The sequence below is a fragment of the Electrophorus electricus genome, chromosome 25 (genome assembly GCF_041902795.1).
Source record: "Electrophorus electricus isolate QZ-2024a chromosome 25, ASM4190279v1, whole genome shotgun sequence".
NCBI lineage: Eukaryota > Metazoa > Chordata > Actinopteri > Gymnotiformes > Gymnotidae > Electrophorus > Electrophorus electricus.
Window position 1 is genome coordinate 4,987,350 of NC_137521.1, and position 20,196 is coordinate 5,007,545.

The window sequence follows — 20,196 nt, forward strand, 5'->3', positions numbered from 1 at the left end:
ACCTGACTCCAGGCATGCCGGCCTCTGTGCCTTCCTCCATGCTCCAGAAGCGCTGCTCCCCAGGGTAGCCCTCCTGTCTGTCTGTCCTCCGTGAGAGGGAGGAGGTAAAGCTTTCCCCGGAGCCCCTCCTGAGGGGGGAGAAGAGGCCGCGTAATATGAGGATAAAAGAAAGAAACACAGAAGAGTGAGGTGGAAAGAAACCACTGTCATTCTAGAGGGCGCATCACAAGAACCAAAGGTGCTTACCTATAGAATGTCGCAACAGATAGACACCAATGAGAGATAATTACACCTGAATCAGCGTGACTCAAAGTAAATGACAATCGACTATGTATAAATTGACATGACATGCTTCAAAACTAGACTGTGAAACAGATTTGAAGACTTTAATCTCACAAAAATGGCCATGCTGACAGTATCCCTGACCTCTTTGGTAGCTGGTAATGGATGAAGAAGCGCGTGTTCTCCCACTTCCGAAAGGTCTCCTGCTCCATCACAGCACTGCTGTTGGGTGTTTTGACTTCGGTGCTCCTGGGGCCCTGCCCCTCATTGAATATACCCTCTCCCGGGTCGGGACCGGAAACCACGGTCGAAGTGGAGGCCAGGGAGTGCCGGCGACCCCTGGCCGAGGTCCAGGTATTGCCTGCATAGCCGTTCTCACTCTAGCGAAGCATAGTGACAGGGCAAAATGATTGGGCATCAAAATCCTTCTTTGAAAATCCAACTAGATCCTTCTGATCTGATAACAACATGACAAACAGGAATGACACATGCATTCTCTCCCATTCGTGCGCCCATGTGGAACCCGCTGATGCCCGCCCCTCGAGTACCTTGTAGCATGCGTCATCCTCATCTAGCTCTTCGTCCAGGCCCTCCTCTTCCTCTTCAAGGTCAGCATTCATGGCCAGGCGGATCTCTGGCCCTAAGTCTTGCAGGGTGCGCAGACCCGCCTGACGCAGTTGGGAAGAGTGAGGGCTCGGCATTATATGCACTGCACAAGACTGACACACTCACACTCAGAGCATAGCTACACATATGTGCATTTAAGACAACGTGTACTAGGGCTGAAAGGATTCCTCGTGTAACTTTTAAACATGTAAATTCTTTGCATGGAAGCTTTGTTTTATCCGTGTAACTATATCCACGATATTCCTACAACCCATCATCAGCAGATTCAGTAGCAAGAAACACAGGCTTTAAATCAGTGCAACACTGCCAGTGCTTTAGAGACATTAAGAATGGTTTGTGCAGACATGCTTCCCTTGTTTTGTTTTCATAGCTACCGCAGGCATGTTTCTGTTTTCTGTTCTCATAGACGGAGCAAGTGAGCTTCTGTTTTTTGTTCAGGGAAGTATTATAACAGTAACACAAATGGTGTGGTTTCATTATAGTCTTTATGTTGACGTTTAGTTGAACTGTTTTTGCAAGGCCAATACCTTTATCGATACCTTTATGCATTAAATAGAGAGGATCACTGCTGACCTGGTGTTTGCATGACTGATTATTCTCAACCCAGCTGTAATGGTGCCATAAAAGGCCCTTGGTTTTAAGGATTTCCCTAGTTTGTGTGTAAACAGTAAACTTTTTATATGCACCACTGAACGAGTGCTCTGCCATGCAAGAATTCTAGTCCACACCTTAAAAATGGTTATTGATAGAGTTGAAGGTCTAACAAAAATCGTGTATGGCGACAGCAAAATTTAGTGCAAAGGAATGTTTGCCGCCAGTTCTGGTTAATTATAGATCATGTGAAAGCATGTCAAAATGCCATTACTAGTATCAGTCATCTATTTTGTATTGCTCAGGGAGCAAACTGGCTACATGGTTCTTTCCGTTAACTGGAAAACATCGATTTCATAGCAAGATCTATGATGCGATTAATTTTTCTACAAATGTACGTTACTCAGTAGATGTATTTTCCCCTCAATGAATAAACCATCCACCCTCAGCAGTGATGGAGACGTGATGTTTGATGGACAGATGAGATAGCAAATTGGCTGTGGCAGGATAAGCACCCATCAGACTGTTAAACTGTGACTCTTGGGATGGGTTTATTGTGTTCATTAGCCTAGTAAGTGAAAAGGAGTCACAGATAAAATTAGTTAAATAAAAAAGAATAAAGTTGTATTTGGGGCCATTATTATAAAATGTATAAGTTCAAAGCAGAATGCATATATTGAATGTATACAAAATGAATGAAAACACTGTAGTGTCTAAATATATCCTACATCTACAAGGTGTTTCTAATAAACAAAAGTTTTGAAGAGTGTATGAAGCTTTTGTTTGCACCTTAAACATAAATTTTTCCCCTTGGTTATAAATGGGTTCATAGCTCAACATTTAAACAGCAAATAAGATATTTACATTGTAATCCAGTTGTAATTATTATTATTATTATTATTAGTAGTAGTAGTAGTTGTTGTTGTTGTTGTTGTTGTTGTAGTAGTCATCGTGGTCATATTTTGTATATGTTGTTTTCATTATTTATTTTACATAGCAATATTTCATTTATTTCACCACTAAACTGCCACATAACCAACATAGACTACTTTCTAGATCTACATTTCTTCTTTCTAGATGCCACATAGAATACTTTTTAGATCTTTGCTTTAAGATAATTTCTTTATTCATAAAACATTGTGCTCAGTAAACAGTTACAGTTATTATTAACAGTATTCACAGTAAACACATATTTTGCCAGGCAATGTAGTCCACTATCAAGTTTTTGTCTATTTAATGGAGGATCGGGCATCCTCAGACTGGTGTCTTCAGGCTTTTTATACTAGTGTTTATTAACTAGACACTCTATCACATCATTGTTTGATATAGAACTTGTGCTTATTTTGCATTTCTTCAAGGTGTTGTATTTTAGCAGTATTCTAGTTCAACGGTATCTTTTGTCTCTAACCTACTGTACTTGCTAGGATACAGTCTGAGTAGATGACAAAGAATTTTTGAAGTCACTTTGGATAGAAACATCTGCTAAATGCCAAAAATATAAATGTAAATGGAGGATTGCATTAATACAGAATCCGGTTATTGTGAAGCATAGTGTCATCGCGTAAAAAGTCATATTGTATGTATATCAACTTGGCAGCTCAGCTCAGCCAATAAGATTTTAAGGCCAGCTCTAGCTATACCTTTTTTTTACACTTCCAGCCAGCTGCTTCCCCAGTGTGCAGTGATGTAACTATCCAGCTGAAATCTACAACTGTGAGAATTGTTCTGCAGTGACACCCCTGCTGACATCACAATTCCAGAGAACCATTAAGAACAAGATCTGTGTGTTTTAGTGCATTTGATATTTCTTGCTTTGTGATACGACATTTACTTTATAAAGAACGATTATATTCGTACTGTGTCGCTATGGGACAAAGACATAGCGAGATGAAAATCAGCCCTCTGTCAACTGAACAAAAGTCAGAGCGGTGGAGGAAGAAGAAAAAGGAACTCTCTCTGCCAATCATCTACTTCAGGATGGCTGCCCTGCTGTGCAGCGTCAAGGGAAGCGTTGCCATTGCGGAGGATGACCACTCAGGCAGCTGCAGCAGGCAGTCTTCACGCAGGAGCACTTCGAGACATGGATCAGCTTCTTTGAGACCGACGTCCCGAACCGTGGAAAACTTTCCTGTGGATACGCTTATCGATATCAGCAAGAGTACTGAACATGTGGAGACTCACTCAACCAGCCAAAGAAAGCACAGTGGACAAGCTAAAAAAGTGCAGAATCCGGTTACTGAAAATGAGCGAAATTCCTGGACAGCTAGTTCCCAAACAGAGATTCCCGACATGGCAATCAAGCAGTTCAGCAATGAATACACCAAGAAGCCTTATGAGAACGCCTGTTGAGGAAATCTGTTTGAATCTGGACACCCTATTTGCCACTCCACGAAGTTCCAAGTGTTCATTTTCAACTAGAAACAGCACTACTTCTTCACTGATGTGTTTTGACCTACATGGTGTGCCCAATTACGAGCTGGACCACACCCTGACTGTCTGGGACAAAGCTCGAAGTTGCTCGCCTGATCTTAAAATGGACACCAATCCACAAAGCCACAAGTGTGCATCTGCGCCTGCAGCTGGACGCAGAGCTGCTCTGTTGCCCTCTGCTTTGGACTTTCTGCTACGTGACGTTCTTCATTCTGAGCCAGCCCAATCTCGGACCTTCCTGGATGAAGCTAACAGTACAGCCCTCTTACTTGACCTGGATGAACTGAGTGTGAGGACGCCTGAGCCGTTCAAGGTGGAAGAGCAGGACAGCTGTCGTGGCAGTGTAGCCTCCTGGCCTGCACATCCGTGGTCTGAAGACAGCCCTTGTGCAGTGCTAACCAGCCTTAACCTTGACTGAACATATCAGTTAACCTGATATGCCAATATCTTATCATATTTCAATAAAAAGCATTAATAAAAATCACAGCAAGCCTTGTGGTTACTGTAAAACATATACACACACAGGGGCAGCTGTTATAAATGGGCTAGTGGGGCTAATCAGAATCATCAATGCCATATTCTTACCATTCAAACCTTCTTATATGCAGTTAAGAAATGCCTTGAAGCAGATTATTTTTGGACTTCTGTGTAGCTAAGAACAGTGACACACTTAAAGGTCGTCATAAAAATACAAATTGGCTAAGATGGGCTGATTTGATCTAGCCACACGCTGCAGGTTCACACAGCCTATCTAGCAAGCACATTCTGACATATTACACACACTGAAATCAGTGAAATACTCCACTGATTAGATCTTCTTTGGCTAATTTGTTTAGGCCCACAATGTCAAGATCCACCTTTCTGATATCTACATTTCAGTACTATTTGAAAAAGACTGGCTATAAAAAGCAAATCACTGACTATAAAAATGTAGAAATGTAAGAAAACACATGGAGGGCTCATTAAGAGTGAGTACATTCATAACACGTGGTCAGTGTTTGTAGTCGTTTTTGTTTATCTAAATGTATCCTAGTCTGTTTATGCCTGGGAACAGCCGTAAAGCATTAGTTATCTAGCTTTCATCGCTTAAAGAATAGCCAGAATATTTTTTTTTGTTTTGTTTAGTTGATGATGTTACATCTCTGCCGCATGTTCGCCATATGAGAGATAAGAGAAATGTATATGTTTCAAATTTGATGTGAACATTCTACGCATCTGTTTTACTTTTATTTCAATAGGGCTTTTTTTTCTATCAGTCATATATGCCAGCATATATAAATAAAATGCTAAATCGCATAGATCATTGATTTTAGGCTGCTACCCTTCCACTGAATGTTTTGGAAGCCATTTGGAAGTGCCTCATTATTGCTGAAGAAACTCTTGTATCTACAAAATAGCACATTTTAAGCAGGAAATAAAGTGTAGGAATATCAAATGTAGAATCATGGGTTTTATCTTTTTTGGTTCGTATATAGATGCAAATGATTCGGAAGCCAAGGTGACGAGACGGTGCTTGTCTGGTTTCTCTGTTCACCCTCATTTCCAGACCTAAGAGGTTCAGTGTGAGAAAGGTGGAGGTGTTCAGCACTGCACTGAAACCTCAATGTTGGGGGTTTCGGTCAGATACTCTTATATCAGCTTGTATTGAGACAAGGTGGTGATGTGGAGCTGGAACAACAGCTCTTCATGAATACAGAGGGACTTATAGGAGACGTTGGGGTGGGCATTGTCCATCTGCCTGTCACATTTGGTCCTTTATATTGATTGGTTCTCCTTCCTGCAGCAGTGGTCTTTGGGTCACCTCCTATCTCACTCCCTCACAGGCTGACACTTTTATCCAAAGTGACTTACATTTATGACTGAGTACAACTTGAGCAATTGAGGGTTAAAGGCCTTGCTCAGGGGCCCAACAGTGGCAGCTTGGCAGTGGTGGCGTTTGAACAAGCAACCTTCCGATTACAAGTCAAATACCTTAACCACTGAGCTACCACAGTTCAAGGTGAAGGTCAGATGGCAAAACAGCTAGTTCGCTGACATTAAATCACTTCAGTGGTGTATAATTATGCTGGAATGACTTCTCATCAAGTTTATTGGCAGAGACATTGAATTTGACATTTCTGGAGTAGGTATTTGGACTGGAATAAGTTACATACAATTGTATTTTGAATGAATTGAACAAGTGCAGTTAGGGAATCACCTTTTGTACACTGAGGAAGTAATAAACTATTTCTGATTTCACACAAATACTTAGTTTTACCCGATTATATTTTTATGGGAGTAAAGCAAACTTGTATTTGGCATTCATCTGATTCAAACAAGTCTGCTGTTTTGTTTAGTTGTTTATTTTAAGAGACTTATATTCTTTTTGTATATTTACAATTGCTCTTTAATAAAGCACAGTATTTCTTATTTGATTACTCAGTTGATGGCATAATCGGTAGAATACTCGATTACTAAAATATCCTGTAGCTACAGGCCTAGTGTGCATATATAAAATATGGCATTGAAATAAATGGAACCAATGCTAAAGTATGGCACTGAAACCGAGAAGGTCTCTTCTGTGATAAGCTCTGGAAATAAACTGATGCTTACCGACATTTGTAATGTAAACCTGACATTACAAATGTAAACCTGGAATTACCGTTACAGTATCTGAATCATAATTGCTGCGGATGCAATAAAATAGTGCAAAATTAGTTATGGAAATAACACAGTGCCCTTTATCTTCATCACCACAATGGCTGACACGTGGCGGTTCCACAGAGGAAGCCTCTTTCTGCCCTCTGCATTCTTATGAATGACACTAATACAGTACACACAAATATTTGCCAAGCAAAAAGACACTTAGAATGATACTACCAGCAAAGCAAAGATGGCCCAGAAGCTCCAGGTGAGCGTGAGGTGATACTGTACCTCACTGCTGGCAGGAGTCCACAGACAGCAGTGAATGCATCTGTGTTTTATTTGTCTGCTGCAGGTAAGTAGGTCATTTGTCACTGTGGGGTCCATGTATATGCATCCCAGAGAATGGCTCACCTAGTTTCTGTGTGTGTGCGCGCGCATATGCATGCATGGATGCGTGCATGTGTTGGTTCTTGGTCTATCTGCACTGACATTTGTAATGTAAATGATGTTTAAGTTATGTAAACTATGTCTACCTACACAACATGTAGAATATTGTGCCTACTTATTATTAATTATTAATGGCAGTGAAATGTACTCCACTGTCTATGTACGTGCGAAAACCCTCTTGGGTTAGACATGTACCTGTAGAGCAGATGGGTTTTTGGAGTCCGGGGCTCCCAGACACACTTTCTCTTTCCTTTTCCGGAACTTCCTGAAATAGTCCTGGATTAGGAATGTGGCATAGAACTTACCCACAGTCACCTCCTCCTCTGTGTAAAAGAATGAGAGAAACATATCATAGAAAGAGGGAGGGAGGGAGAGAGAGAGAGAGAGAGAGAGTCGGTGTGCCAAACAAAACGATAACAAATTGAGAAGTTTTGGGATGATAAGTTATTCATTATATTACACAGTATTGAATGACATTCGTAATAACAGATTGGAATGATGAGCACAGTAGGAATAAAGACAAACATGATGCCTCCCAAAGAAAAAGCACAGAGTCACTACAGCTAAACAGGACACCTGGAGCACTTTACGAGAAGATCAAAATTAAAATAAGATGCAAAATAACATACCAAGAGAATTCAAGCATACGACAAAAGCATGAAAACATCACCAAACCTATATAACCTGGCACACACACAAAAAAGTAAACCAAATCAAACGTATGACTCTAGAGCACCACTGTGGACGTGTGATCCTTGAAGGTGCTTTTAAGAACTGCATTAAGCACAAGAACAGAGGGCCTTCTCACCAGTAGGAGGCTGGATCACCTCATCCAGGATTTTGGGCTTCATACGCTTCCAGATCTTCTTGATGATGATTCTCAGCTCCTCGTTCTCCTGCTCGGGGTAGCCTAGGAACGTTCCAGAAGAATGCTCTAGAACGGCTGCGGCTGCGCTCAGGCCCCCAGGTCAAATGAGGCATGCAGTTACATCTTAACTGGCCCGTGGCTTCTCTCTTAGAATGTATTAGAGGTGGCCCTCTCACCTGCCAGCCAGTATGATGTAATTTCCCCTTTCATCTCATGGTGGCAGCAGTACCATAATCTTAGCATTTTGCACCATGTGGCGTTAATGAAGTCAGCTAAACTGAGCTGTTTCATACAACTAAAAAGTGCAAATTTGTTAGTGAGATGGAAAAAGGAATATATCTAGATGTCTCATATATTAAGAGACTGTTAAGGTTAATTAATGAGCATAATATCAAGAGACATGATACAAAGTGTGAGCATTATAGTAATTATTCAGGACACGAGAGATCACAGAAAATATCACAGCTGGAACCAACTCTGGTCTCACAGCTCTATATACTTGATTTATTTTTCATATTTTGAGTGCTCAGTACATTTTGAATAATCTAATAATATTTTTGCCAAAAATTGGTTAGCCATTAGGTATATCTGGCCCCCTTTGAAAATGCTTTGGTCACTCCTGGACATGCCTACACACTGTTAGCAAAGTAACAAGACTTTGTTTCCTATTCCTAGGTGATAAAAAGTTATTTTGTTTAGGAAGATCAGATCCATTTGTGGTCTTGAACAGCATGGATGTGATTATGTGCTCATCCAGCATGTGGGATACACAGATCCAGCTGTGTTTGCTCCATTCAACCACAAGATGAACACAACATGGCAAAGTCAGCTCGCTCTATGCAAAGCACAATGGTATGATTCATGGATGGTATGAGTTAGTTGTGGATGTTGTGTATGGGTGTGTGTGTGTGGGTGTGTTTGTGTGGACATCAGTGCTAACCCTCAGTTTTGATCTTCAGGGCAGTTCTGACAAGTGCGAAGAGAGTTGCGTTGAAGGTCACTGTGCCATCTGAGTTCAGGGGCATGTTCATGGCAACCAGCCTCTGCCAAAGACACACACACACACACACACACAGAGACAGAAAAAGAAACAAAGAGGGTAAACAATATGGCCTATAGGTGAGTTAGTCATTTAGTCTTTGTGTGTGTGTGTGTGTGTGTGTGTGTGTGTGTGTGTGTGTGTGTGTGTGTGTGTGTGAGTGCATGACCGTGTGCAGTACCTTGCAGGCCACACGGTGGGGACAGAGCTTCCCAAAGCCCAGAGGAGGCTGGATCCTCCTAAGCAGGGCCACCACATCCAAGTGCTTTATGAGACCCCTGTGTCAAAAATGCTGGAGTGAGAAAAGAGGATGAAGAAGAGAGACGGCAAAGCGAGACGTGGAGGTGGAGCTTACTTATGGAGGTGGGGCTTACTTATGGAGGTGGGGCTTACTTATGGAGGTGGGGCTTACTTATGGAGGTGGGGCTTACTTGGCTTCAGGATCATATTCTGACCAGATCCTTTTGAACTCATCCAGGTGATGTGGTCCCAGAATTGACCAATCACGTGTCAAGTAGTCAAAATTGTCCATGATGACAGCAACAAAGAGATTGATAATCTGGGAAAGGGGATGAATGGACACAGCAAATAAAGAGGAATGGCTTACAAACTAATTAATGGCTTCCATCTGAATTAAATTCACATGAAAGTAAAAGAGTTGCGCATTACCAAGAAAGCACAGAGCATGAAGAAGCTGATGAAATAAACGATGGCAAAGTTGCTGCCGCAGGTGAGTTCCTCGCCGGGCTCGTAGTCCGACTCTGGATCACAGCGTTTCCCCGGCAAACTGGCCAACATGATCTCCTGCCAAGCCTCGCCTGTGGCACACCTATGTACGCACGCACACACAAACGCGCACACACACACAGGTGGGGATGAGACTCATCCAACATTAGTGCAGTTCAGTCTACGCTCCCGCGGGCTGTGAGGTGCACAATGACTCCCCTGCTGTGCCTCCTGCTGGCTCCTCTGCTCCCGCTCACCTAAAGAGCAGCAGCACTGCCTGGAGAAACGTCTGGAAGTTGTTGTTGCGGTTGATTGGTGTGTGGTCCTGCATGGCGATCTTCCCGAATGTCTGCTAGGGAGAAGGACAGTCAGGCAACAGTGCAGAGCAGTGGGTTCATGTTCGGTGCTCTTCAGATGACACGTGTATTTGTTTGTTGGTTACACTCATCGGAATCCGTATTCCCTCCCCCATCCACCTGCATGCCAATCACAGCATAGATGAAGAAGATCATGGCGATGAGCAGCGCTACATAAGGGAGGGCCTTTGGGACAAACAGAAGAAAAGAAATCTTTAAAAAAATCAGCTCTTGTGTGTTCAGATAGAGAGAAGAAAGTGAGGTTTTTTTTGCAGTGACCACTGACCTGAAGAGATTTCACAAAGGTCCAGAGGAGTGTGCGGATGCCCTCCCCCTTGCTGAGCAGCTTAATCAATCTCATCACACGAAACAGACGGAAGAAAGTGATAGACACCCGAGAACTGTCTTCAGAGCTCTGTGGAAAAGTAATTAAGAGAGTCAGAGGCTATATAAAGAATTTCTATGAGTAAGATTATCTGATTGCTGTGCCTAATGTCCAGTAGATCTCCAAGTTTATAAACTTTCTCCCCATGCAAAAATATCACCTTCATGAGAGTCTTACCAATTCAATTGCAAAGATGAAGATTATGACAAGTATGTAGTTGTAAATAATTTTTGCTGATTATATAAATAATCAAAAACACTAATTAGTAGATTTCTGAGAAATCAAATGCTATTATAAGGCAGGTATGACATTTCCATAGTTTCCCCACCCTGACATCATGGTTGCCATGGTTCTAGTGCCATGTGGATTTGTTGTTTTGTTTCCACCCTGTACTATGCTTTGTTCTCCCCACTCTTAACACAGTTTGAGTTTTCCCCTAATTAACCTGTTCTGTTGTGGCGCATGCTCGTCTATCCAGTCATGTTTTCTAGTTTTATGTCTCTGTCTCAATTTTACAGCCAATACATTTTCCATACTTCTATGTGGATAGAATATGAAAGCAGACTGGGCACTCACACTGAACTCTGTAACCACAATGTCCACCACACTCCCCACCACAATGAGAGCATCGAAGGAATTCCAGGCATCCATGAAATAATGCTGCGGACAAGACCAATGGCCAAATAACTAGCTTCAGTTATAGCATGACATAACAGGACAAATAAATGAGATTTTGCATATATTATATAAACAGATGTATATAAATGTATAAAAGAACAGGTGAGGAGAACCCTGAGTCTAAGGGCTAACAGCTTGACGATCATCTCCATAGTGAAGAGGCCAGTGAAAACCATGTTGAGGATGTCCATTACAGAGCTGAAGAGTTTGGACTGCTCATAGTGCTGAGAAGACAGGAACATACATGGCATCCATTACAGTGCTGACAGCTACACTGAAAACTCATGCAGCTAAACCATTCTGCCTTCAAGATGTCTGTCAAGAATCACGTCAATTTGTCTGTCTTACGTTCCAAATTTGGACTAAACTATGCCTGAATTAAAGTGTGTAGAACATAGACAGGTTTTTATAAGCATGTAAAAGGATTTTATTCCCAACTTTCTGGAATTGCAAATAAGCTCAAGCCAGCAGGTAGAATTTATGAATTAAATTAACTGCGTATTACTAAATATCGGCTTGATTTTGAACCTGAACTGATAGAACTTACTACTGTGGATCTCTTGGGAATTATTTTCTGTGGTTTACCTGAACAGCCAAAGTAACCGTGTTGAGAAGGATCAGCACAAACATGATGTACTCGAAACCGGTGGAGTTGATCATAGACCAGAACTTATACTGCACTGGGTTCTTAGGGATGTATAGTTTCAATGGTTGGGCTTTCAGGGCATATTCTAGACACTGTCTCTGTGGAGAGGAAATGAGAGCGTGTGAAGAATGCGAAGAAAGTGAAGGAGCCACATCAAAAAGGCATGATGGAAGCTCCTCAGACGTTCCTCCTCTAACCTGGTTCTTGTCAAGCTCGCAGTTCTTGAACTCGGCCTCTCCTTGCTCACGGAAGGTGATGATGACAAAACCCACGAAGATGTTCATCATGAAGAAAGCGATGATGATGATGTAGACGATGAAGAAGATGGAGATCTCCACGTGGTAGTTGTAGATTGGGCCATGGTTCTCCCCATTGGCATCGATGGCCTTGTAGAGAAGTCTGAGAGGAGGTCATGGAACAGAAGAGAACATGTGTAACCCAAGGGAGGAATTGCGTGCTTAGTTGACTTTGACGTGGGGTCACATCATTGCGAAGAGTCAACTTACGCGGGCCATCCCTCAAAGGTGGAGACAGTGAAGAGGGCCATCATGCCCATCAGCACGTTGTCAAAGTTAAACTCGCTGTTGAGCCAGAAGCGCTGGCGCACCATCGGGTGAGTCACATCACCATCTTTATATACCACAAATGTGCCTCTGCATTAAACACACACACATACACTATGAGAACTACATTGAATAAATACATCATTACCATTTGAAAGGTAATAACACACAGACACATTCCCTATATAGTGCTTACTTGCACTGTTCCGGTGTGTGTTTTGCCTCGTCTGTGCAGCGATAAAATTTGCCCTGTGATACAAAACGTAACATTTCAATCTCAACAGCACCCACAAGAGCACCTACTTTGTCAAAAGCATGACAACTCACCTTAAAGAGCTGGACGCCAATGCAGGCGAACATGAACTGAAGTAGAGCGGTGACAATCATGATGTTCCCGATGGTCCTGATGGCCACGAACACACACTGCACCACGTGCTGGTCAGACGGGCAGAGAGACAGTTAACGGGGGATGGCAGCAGAGAGGCGTGTGGCACGCATGCGCATGGGCACACTGGGCACTACCTTCAGTCCCTTTGCTCTGTTGATGGCTCGGAGGGGCCTGAGCACTCGTAGCACTCGCAGGATCTTGACCACAGAGATAGCACTAGAACTGGAGAGAGAGAGAGAGAGAGAGAGAGAAGGTGGGGGTGATAAAGTGTGTTTTCATGGCCTGTACTTGATATCAATACCACTGACCTTGGATTTCCACCCAAAGAAACATATCTCTAGGTGTTAAAGTATGAGTGTGTCTGTGAGGCTGTGCACATGAATGGTGAAAAGTAGAAACATAAAAACAAAAAGTACCAGAACTACAGAAGCTCCTTTGATTCAAGTCATAAACTTACAAACCTGCAACTCATCAGTTTCTTATAAGTGCAGTTTAGTATGTCAAGGACTATACACACTTGACTGAAATATTTGCATTATAAATTATGACTGCACAAATTTGCTCACCAGCCACTTTATTGGTAATACCATTTTAGGTATATGTACACTTAAGTCTTTTATTGTAATGGTAGTTTATTGACCACTAACTGCGAAGGCTATGTTCTCTCATTTAATTAATGTACTTAAACAATATCAGGGGAAGGAAGTGCTCCTTATGGGATATTTTAATTTAAATTGGATGGATAAATCACAAAGAAAAAGCTTAAAGGGTATTGCCAAAAAGGTTCCAGTTGACTCAAATGGTACATAGTCCAATGGTACATACTCAAATGGTACATAGGCTTGATCTTTGCAAAAAAACAAACAAAACAAAAACAAAAACAGACCATATAATAAAAACTTATAATGTAGTCATGGGTATGTCAGATAATATCTCATGTTATTGGCTAGAAATCTAAACAAGATATAGAAGTAAAGACAGACTGGAAGGCACAATTTGCATCATATATCCCCAAAAAGACTTGTATGCAGTTCCAGAATGAAATAAGGCAAATGAAATGGTGTGATATGATCACCATGAAAACAGCGAACAGGCCTGTGAGGCCTTAATAGCAATGATTACATAAATGCTAAAAACAATTGAAGGATATAAAATATTTAAGTATCGTTCTAGATCTTAGTCTTAGTTTCAGAATAAAAGATATAAAGATGAGCCAAACAATAATATCAGTTGGTCAATTTTTGATATATTAGAAACTCACATCTAGGACGCTACCCACTGATTTGAAAACTTGTACAGAATTATTACCTTTGCTCATTAAACAAAATTGATTATAAAACGTGGATCACTGATGTTATTAGACATTGTTATTTGTGCTCTGATTAGGATTGTGTGCAGCTGGGTTTGGCTATATGTTCAATTCATATTGTGGGGTTTGTTTGTTTTGTCATTTCTGCATTCTTTCCATTGTGTTTTTAGTTACATCATATGTTTTTTCCTGCCCAGGGGCTGCAGATGGAAATCAACTAATTAACTAATTAGATGGTGGAAGGTATCTCTTCTTTATTTTTTGATGAATGTATTTTGTGGATAGTCCCTGACATCATAATAATAATAATAATAATATATTCTACAGCTCATTTACTGCAATGTGCAGTTTGGGTTTGCATTCCTCTAGTCTTTCATCAAGAGTCAGTTTCTGAACAGAGTACTTTTGTTGCTTGGTTATTTTTGTGTGGTAATCCCCTTTCAACCCAGCAGTGACACCGACACGTAACAAACCCAAACAAACTCAGCAGCACTGCTGTGGTTCATGAACATGTGCCAGCTCAACACCCTCAACCTTGCTGCTATGACACCAGTATTACTGTGTTGAGAACTGACTGCCACCCAAATAATATCCAGTCAGCAGTGCTGTGACTGGGCTGGTTCACCAAAAGCTGGGCTACACAGTCTCTCTTTGTCCACCAGAGGGCACCCCATCTTTCCACTACAATTTACAGAGCAACAAAAAGAACCATGAACGTGAATACACCTGAAATCAGAATTCATGACGTTTAGTACGTGATGCTTATGTTAAACTCACTGTAAGAAAAATGAGACCAGAGATACGCTAACAACCAGCAGATCCAACAGATTAAACCAGTTCCTACAGAAAGAGCCCTTATGCAGAAATGCCCCATGGACAGTCATCTGCAAGGTAAAACAGAGTGAACAGAGAGACACACAAAGAGAGGTTCATGAAAGTTTGGCACATTTGTTCATTAGTATTAGTTGTTCCAAGTATTCTTATATTTTAAGTTGGTATCCCCTCATATTTACCTAGATCCCTATTCACTAACTTGTACAGGTTTCACTGAAATACATGACGTCTGTGAGCCAAAGCATACCAGCATACCTTAAGAAGGATTTCCACCGTGAATATGGTGGTGAAGGCGTAATCAAAGTAGCCCAGGATCTGGGAAAAAGCAAAATATACAGATGGAAAGAGTTCAGACGACTGAGAGGCTGAGAGAGCAAAACGGAGACAGATACAGACGTGACGAGGTGCCCATAAATAAGGCACGGCACTCCCCTCCGTCTGGTGGTGCACTCAGGGGCCTGATTGCATGGTGTGAGATGGCACTTCCTCAGCTGGCAAAAAGGCCACATCAAACATGCCAATCAGGACAGCTGCAGTGTGTGGGGAATGGAGGAGTGTTGGTGTGGGTGTGTGTTTCGGAGGAGGGGGGTTAGTACCTTATATTTTGTTTGTCTGTCATTTTATAGCCCTAAGAATTCTGTTCAACTGAATTCCATGTGGTTTACAGATTTACGTGGGACACTGAATGTCTGAATACTTCATATATAATAACTCATATCCAAAAAATATGTTGGCTCCCAACATAAAAGTCCTGCTTTTAACCCCCATCTTATTCGTTTTTCATGTGAGATTTTTGCTTAAACCAGGAGCAGTGAGAGAGGCTCTTCAGCAGCTGTGTGCACCTGTAGGACATTCACAGGACATAAACCCTTATGTCCATTAGCTACGCTGGACTTCACTAACTGCTGTCCAATGAGGGAAATGAAAAGACAGAAGGAGTTTCATTAAGAGCCCGGGGTCTGAAGCGACCGCTTTGGGTTCAGACTTCAATCTCACTGGGTGGTTTTCCCAGGACTACTTAAACCTCGTTCTGACCTGTTAATAGCAATGCTCAGTTAAATATCTTTTTATTAAAGATTGGGCATCGTATCTGTGTGGGAAAAAAGAGTGCAGACATAACGTCTACAACATGTACATGTGTGTATGTGTGCATGTGTGTGCGCGCATGTGGCCAACTCACGTTGTTCCTGGCAGAGTGTGCTCTGATTGGGTCCTCTGCAGCAAGGGATATACTGCTGAGGATGATGAAGAGCAAGATGAGGTTGGTAAAGATGCGGTGATGGATCAGTACATGACAGCGTACTCTTATCCTGCAGAGAGAGAGAGAGAGAGCGAGAGAGAGAGAGAGCGAGAGAGAGAGAGAGAGAGAGGGGGGGGGCAAAGGACTAAACATTATGACTGAGTTGTATGCTGTATACTTGTAGTGCATGTGGGAGGGCTCGCCTGGCTTACGGGTTGGTCTCGCTGAGGCAGAAGAACGCACTGCCTTCTGGGATAGGCAGAACCTTTTCCTGAGGTGGAGCGAAGTCCGCCACATTTAGTTGAGTCCTTCCTTTTAGGTCGAGGGAAAGGTGAAAAAGGAGAAGCACATGTGCTAAGAGCTCCAGACGTATTTTGGTTAAGCAGCAGCAAAAGAACATTCCGTCTACCTTCCTCATCTCCTTCGTCTGGCTCCTCCTCCTCCTCGTGCTCATTCATGTCCACCTACCCAAGCAGAGTAAATGAAGAACGTCATCATAGGATGCCTGCTGGTCCTCACTCACCCACCACAAGAATTCGGATCTCACCTTTGCTTCTTCATTTCCTCTTTCTCCTGGACCCTCCCTCTCTTTCTTTTCTCTGCAAGACATGAGACATACGCAGAGCTGAAAGAAGTGTTGTGAATATAACAGACATTCATGGGTCCCAACAGAGCATTAACTTTAAAACAGACATTGATGTATTCATATCATGCTGCATGTTCTTAATTTACTTCTTTACGCCCTGCATTGACCTCAATAGGAAAGATACAAGATAAAGAGCTATATATATATATATATATATATATATATATATATATATATATATATATATATATATATATAAAATATCTGTAAAGTATCCTTGTGTATGAGAAAGGTGCTATATAAATGTAAATAATAATAGAATTGTTAATTACATAAGTATTTTTCCTGTTTGCTGCGTTACAACCTGGAATTAAAATGGATTTTTAGGGGTTATTCTTTGTTTTACACAACATGCCTACCACTTTGAAAGTGCAGAATTTAAAAAAAAAAAAAAAAGTTTTTATTGTGACAAAAGTCAAAAACCAGATTAAGACAAAAACCAGAAATCTTTAGTATGCATAAGTCTTCAAACCCCCCCAAGTCAATACTTTGTATAAGAAACTGCTGCCACTACATCTTGGGGTATGTCTCTATTAGCTTAGCACATCTCTCCACTTGGATTTTTGCCCATTCTTCTTGCACTAGCTCTTTCAAGTTCAATAGGTTGTGTTAGTGTGTAGAAATCTTCAAGTCATGCCACAGATTCTCAGTTGTTCTGGACCATTCCACTTAGCCATTCCGACACATTTAACTGTTTCCTTTTAACCAACTCTTGTGTAGCTTTAGCAGTATGGTTGGAGTCATTATCCTGCTTGAACATGAACCTCTCCACCAGTCTCAGTACAGAATTGTACTGTACTTACTGCCATCCAGCTTTCCTTCAATCCTGACCAGTTTTCCAGTCCTGGTTGATGAAATACATCCCCACAACATGTTGATGCCACCGCCACGCTTCACTCTGGGAGCAGTGTTCTCAAGGTGATGGGAAGTGTTCGGGTTTGTTCCACACATAGCATTTACCATGATGGCCAAAAAGTTCAATTTAAGTCCCATTTGACCAGAGAACCCTCTTCCATGTGTTTGGGGAGTCTGCCAAATGCAGTTTGATGAACTGCAAACATGTTTTCTTATTTTTTCTTTAAGCAGTGGCTATTTTCTTGCACTCTTCCATAAACTCCCACCCTGTGGAGTATGGCTTAAGGTGAACAGATCTTTGCGTCTCCTTCCGTGTATTTTTTTGTGTTTTTGTGCCCTCCTTGCCTGGTCTGTGAGTTTTTGTGGGCAAAACCTTCTCTTGTCAGGTTCGCAGTGCTTCCATATTCCCTCCGTTTTATTACAGTGGATTTAATGATGCTCCATGTGATGGTCTGAGTCTGGTCTTGTCTCTGACCTGTTTGGAAAACTCCTTGGTCTTCATGTTGCTTGCTTATGGTGTCTGGTGTATTTATACTGACATCACATGATTAATAATGTGACAGTTTTATTGCATACAGGTGGACCTTTATCAACTATTTATGTGACTTCTGAGGTTCATTGGTTGGAACAGTTCTTATTCGGGGGCTTCATAGCAAAGGGGGTAAATATATATGCATTCATTACCTTTTGGTTTTTCATGGTTTTTCAATCCACTTCAACATTTTAGGTCCAATACATGAAATCCAAATATATCCATATAATTCTCACTTTGCTTATTTTGTTACCTCTACATTGTCTCATTTAGGAAACTTAAAAAAATTCCTTTGTTTTTAGATCACTTTGTGGATCGCTGCATGTCAAAGATTTGGACTGAATATATGTCTTTTTAACATTTAAAGGTCCAATGGGTAAAACAGAAAAGAAGTGCTTTGGCTGCCTGTACATGGTCTTTAATGCTCAGGTCATTGATACGCTCAAAAGCTACAGAACATCCTGCCACAAGAACTTCATGCGCACTCTTTTAGCAATTTTGAGCACTATTGGTCTGAATTCCATGCATGTAAGATGCTAACCTATATAAATTTAGCTTTATTATTAAAGTGCATTATTACATTTCAAATGTGTGTCTGGGTCTACTATAAAGCTGAGATGACTAATAGTTGACTGATAGAGGTGGTGGCTTTTTTACCCCTTCTTTTTGCCTTCTCCATGTCCTCCTGCTAAGTTGTCCACAGCAATAGCCAAGAAGACATTGAGGAGAATGTCTGAGGGACAGGTGGTTAAGGCCCCAACACACACAGACACATGCAGGAAGGCTGCTTTTACAGGCATACTGCAGATATAAATCTGAAAAGAATTTTGTTAGTTGTATCTAAGGTTCATAATAGTTCTGTGCCAATAACAGCGTGTGATTGTAGATGAGAACACAGTATAGGGCTTTTATTTCTTCTGCACATAACTGAATGTGAATGAAAGGATACAGTTACCACAGATGAAGAGAATGACAAAGTACAGACATACAATCATACCAGGGAACACCGGGCCTCCATATGCCATGATACCATCATACATCACCATGTTCCAGTCCTCACCTGTCAGGATCTAAGCACAAGAGACATGCCTGCTAACACTGATGGCTCACCTACTAGCCTGTGTCACATCTGAAGTAAATCCACTCTGAAATATGAAAGACTCAGTACAGAATATTTGGTAATATTAAAAAGTAGTATAATTTTATTTAAAATATTATTGTCGTATTATTCTAAAATATTCATACTTCAGACAATTGTAATAACATACATAAAAAAATTTAAATGGAAAAAAAAAATAGTATTGAGCACAACAACTATAGTGCTCAGGCAACAGTCCTTTTCCAAGGTTGGCCACATTGTTTGGGTGTAATAGCTCTTCCATTACCTGAAAGCAGGTAAGAAGTGCTTGAGGGAAGGTATCGAAGGTGCTCCTCTTGGTCTGCGTCTCATCGAAGTTGAACTTGCCACCGAACAGCTGCATGCCCAGCAAGGCGAAGATGATGAGGAAGAGGAAGAGCAGCAGCAGCAGCGATGCGATGGACTTCATGGAGTTCAGCAGCGATGCCACCAGATTGGACAGAGCTGTCCAATGGCTGTGAGAGGGAGGCGGGACAAACAGAACACATGGAACACATTCATAGTAAGTACATGGTCAAAGAATGCTAGAAAATCAACTTGAAAAACTGCACTACCTCTTCATTTTTGCAAATGAACAAATTCAGTCCAATTTCGGTGGTTTCCCGAGGACCTCCTGCGTACCGTGTGACTTTGAAGATCCTAAGCAGCCTGACACAGCGCAGCACGGAGATGCCGAGAGGCGGCATGATCTCCGTTTCCACCAGCGCCGTCTCCAGAATGCCCCCGCATACCACGAAACAGTCGAAGCGATTGAAGAAGGCCGCAAAGTAGGCGTGCGGGCCCAGACTGTACAGCTTCAGCAACATCTCAACGGTGAATAGAGACAGAAGAACCTTGTTGGCAATTTCTAGAGTGAAAGAGAGAGGCAGACTTAGAGGGCGACTGCGATGGCTTTTTCAAAAGAGGCGCAGTGATGTGATACCTCTACTTAATAGGATAGGATAGCGATGAGCTTTTAAATAGAGTCTGTCGAACTCCAGAGTTCTGGATA

General features: G+C 41.7%; 1 protein-coding gene across 5 annotated transcripts in view; it reads right to left on the reverse strand.

Moving 5' to 3' along the window:
- cacna1fb (calcium channel, voltage-dependent, L type, alpha 1F subunit) overlaps positions 1 to 20,196 on the reverse strand; it is a 43,433-nt gene that overhangs the window by 6,667 nt on the left and 16,570 nt on the right. For 3 of the 5 annotated variants that reach the window (XM_081708002.1, XM_081708004.1, XM_081708005.1), the window contains 30 exons: positions 19,827 to 20,052; positions 19,453 to 19,660; positions 19,017 to 19,137; positions 18,725 to 18,800; positions 16,582 to 16,633; positions 16,444 to 16,498; positions 16,247 to 16,346; positions 15,975 to 16,104; positions 15,050 to 15,109; positions 14,738 to 14,844; positions 12,786 to 12,873; positions 12,591 to 12,698; positions 12,460 to 12,512; positions 12,207 to 12,353; positions 11,898 to 12,099; positions 11,640 to 11,798; positions 11,168 to 11,278; positions 10,953 to 11,036; positions 10,278 to 10,406; positions 10,112 to 10,177; positions 9,893 to 9,987; positions 9,579 to 9,738; positions 9,341 to 9,468; positions 9,091 to 9,187; positions 8,811 to 8,913; positions 7,811 to 7,912; positions 7,198 to 7,325; positions 831 to 950; positions 427 to 662; positions 3 to 128 (listed from right to left, as the gene is read on the reverse strand). In XM_081708002.1, coding sequence (XP_081564128.1) covers positions 3 to 128; positions 427 to 662; positions 831 to 950; positions 7,198 to 7,325; positions 7,811 to 7,912; positions 8,811 to 8,913; positions 9,091 to 9,187; positions 9,341 to 9,468; positions 9,579 to 9,738; positions 9,893 to 9,987; positions 10,112 to 10,177; positions 10,278 to 10,406; positions 10,953 to 11,036; positions 11,168 to 11,278; positions 11,640 to 11,798; positions 11,898 to 12,099; positions 12,207 to 12,353; positions 12,460 to 12,512; positions 12,591 to 12,698; positions 12,786 to 12,873; positions 14,738 to 14,844; positions 15,050 to 15,109; positions 15,975 to 16,104; positions 16,247 to 16,346; positions 16,444 to 16,498; positions 16,582 to 16,633; positions 18,725 to 18,800; positions 19,017 to 19,137; positions 19,453 to 19,660; positions 19,827 to 20,052 — 3,577 coding nt within the window. The remainder of the gene's footprint in view (positions 1 to 2; positions 129 to 426; positions 663 to 830; positions 951 to 7,197; positions 7,326 to 7,810; positions 7,913 to 8,810; positions 8,914 to 9,090; positions 9,188 to 9,340; positions 9,469 to 9,578; positions 9,739 to 9,892; positions 9,988 to 10,111; positions 10,178 to 10,277; positions 10,407 to 10,952; positions 11,037 to 11,167; positions 11,279 to 11,639; positions 11,799 to 11,897; positions 12,100 to 12,206; positions 12,354 to 12,459; positions 12,513 to 12,590; positions 12,699 to 12,785; positions 12,874 to 14,737; positions 14,845 to 15,049; positions 15,110 to 15,974; positions 16,105 to 16,246; positions 16,347 to 16,443; positions 16,499 to 16,581; positions 16,634 to 18,724; positions 18,801 to 19,016; positions 19,138 to 19,452; positions 19,661 to 19,826; positions 20,053 to 20,196) is intronic. The other 2 variants (XM_035521976.2, XM_081708003.1) reach the window with 2 other exon arrangements.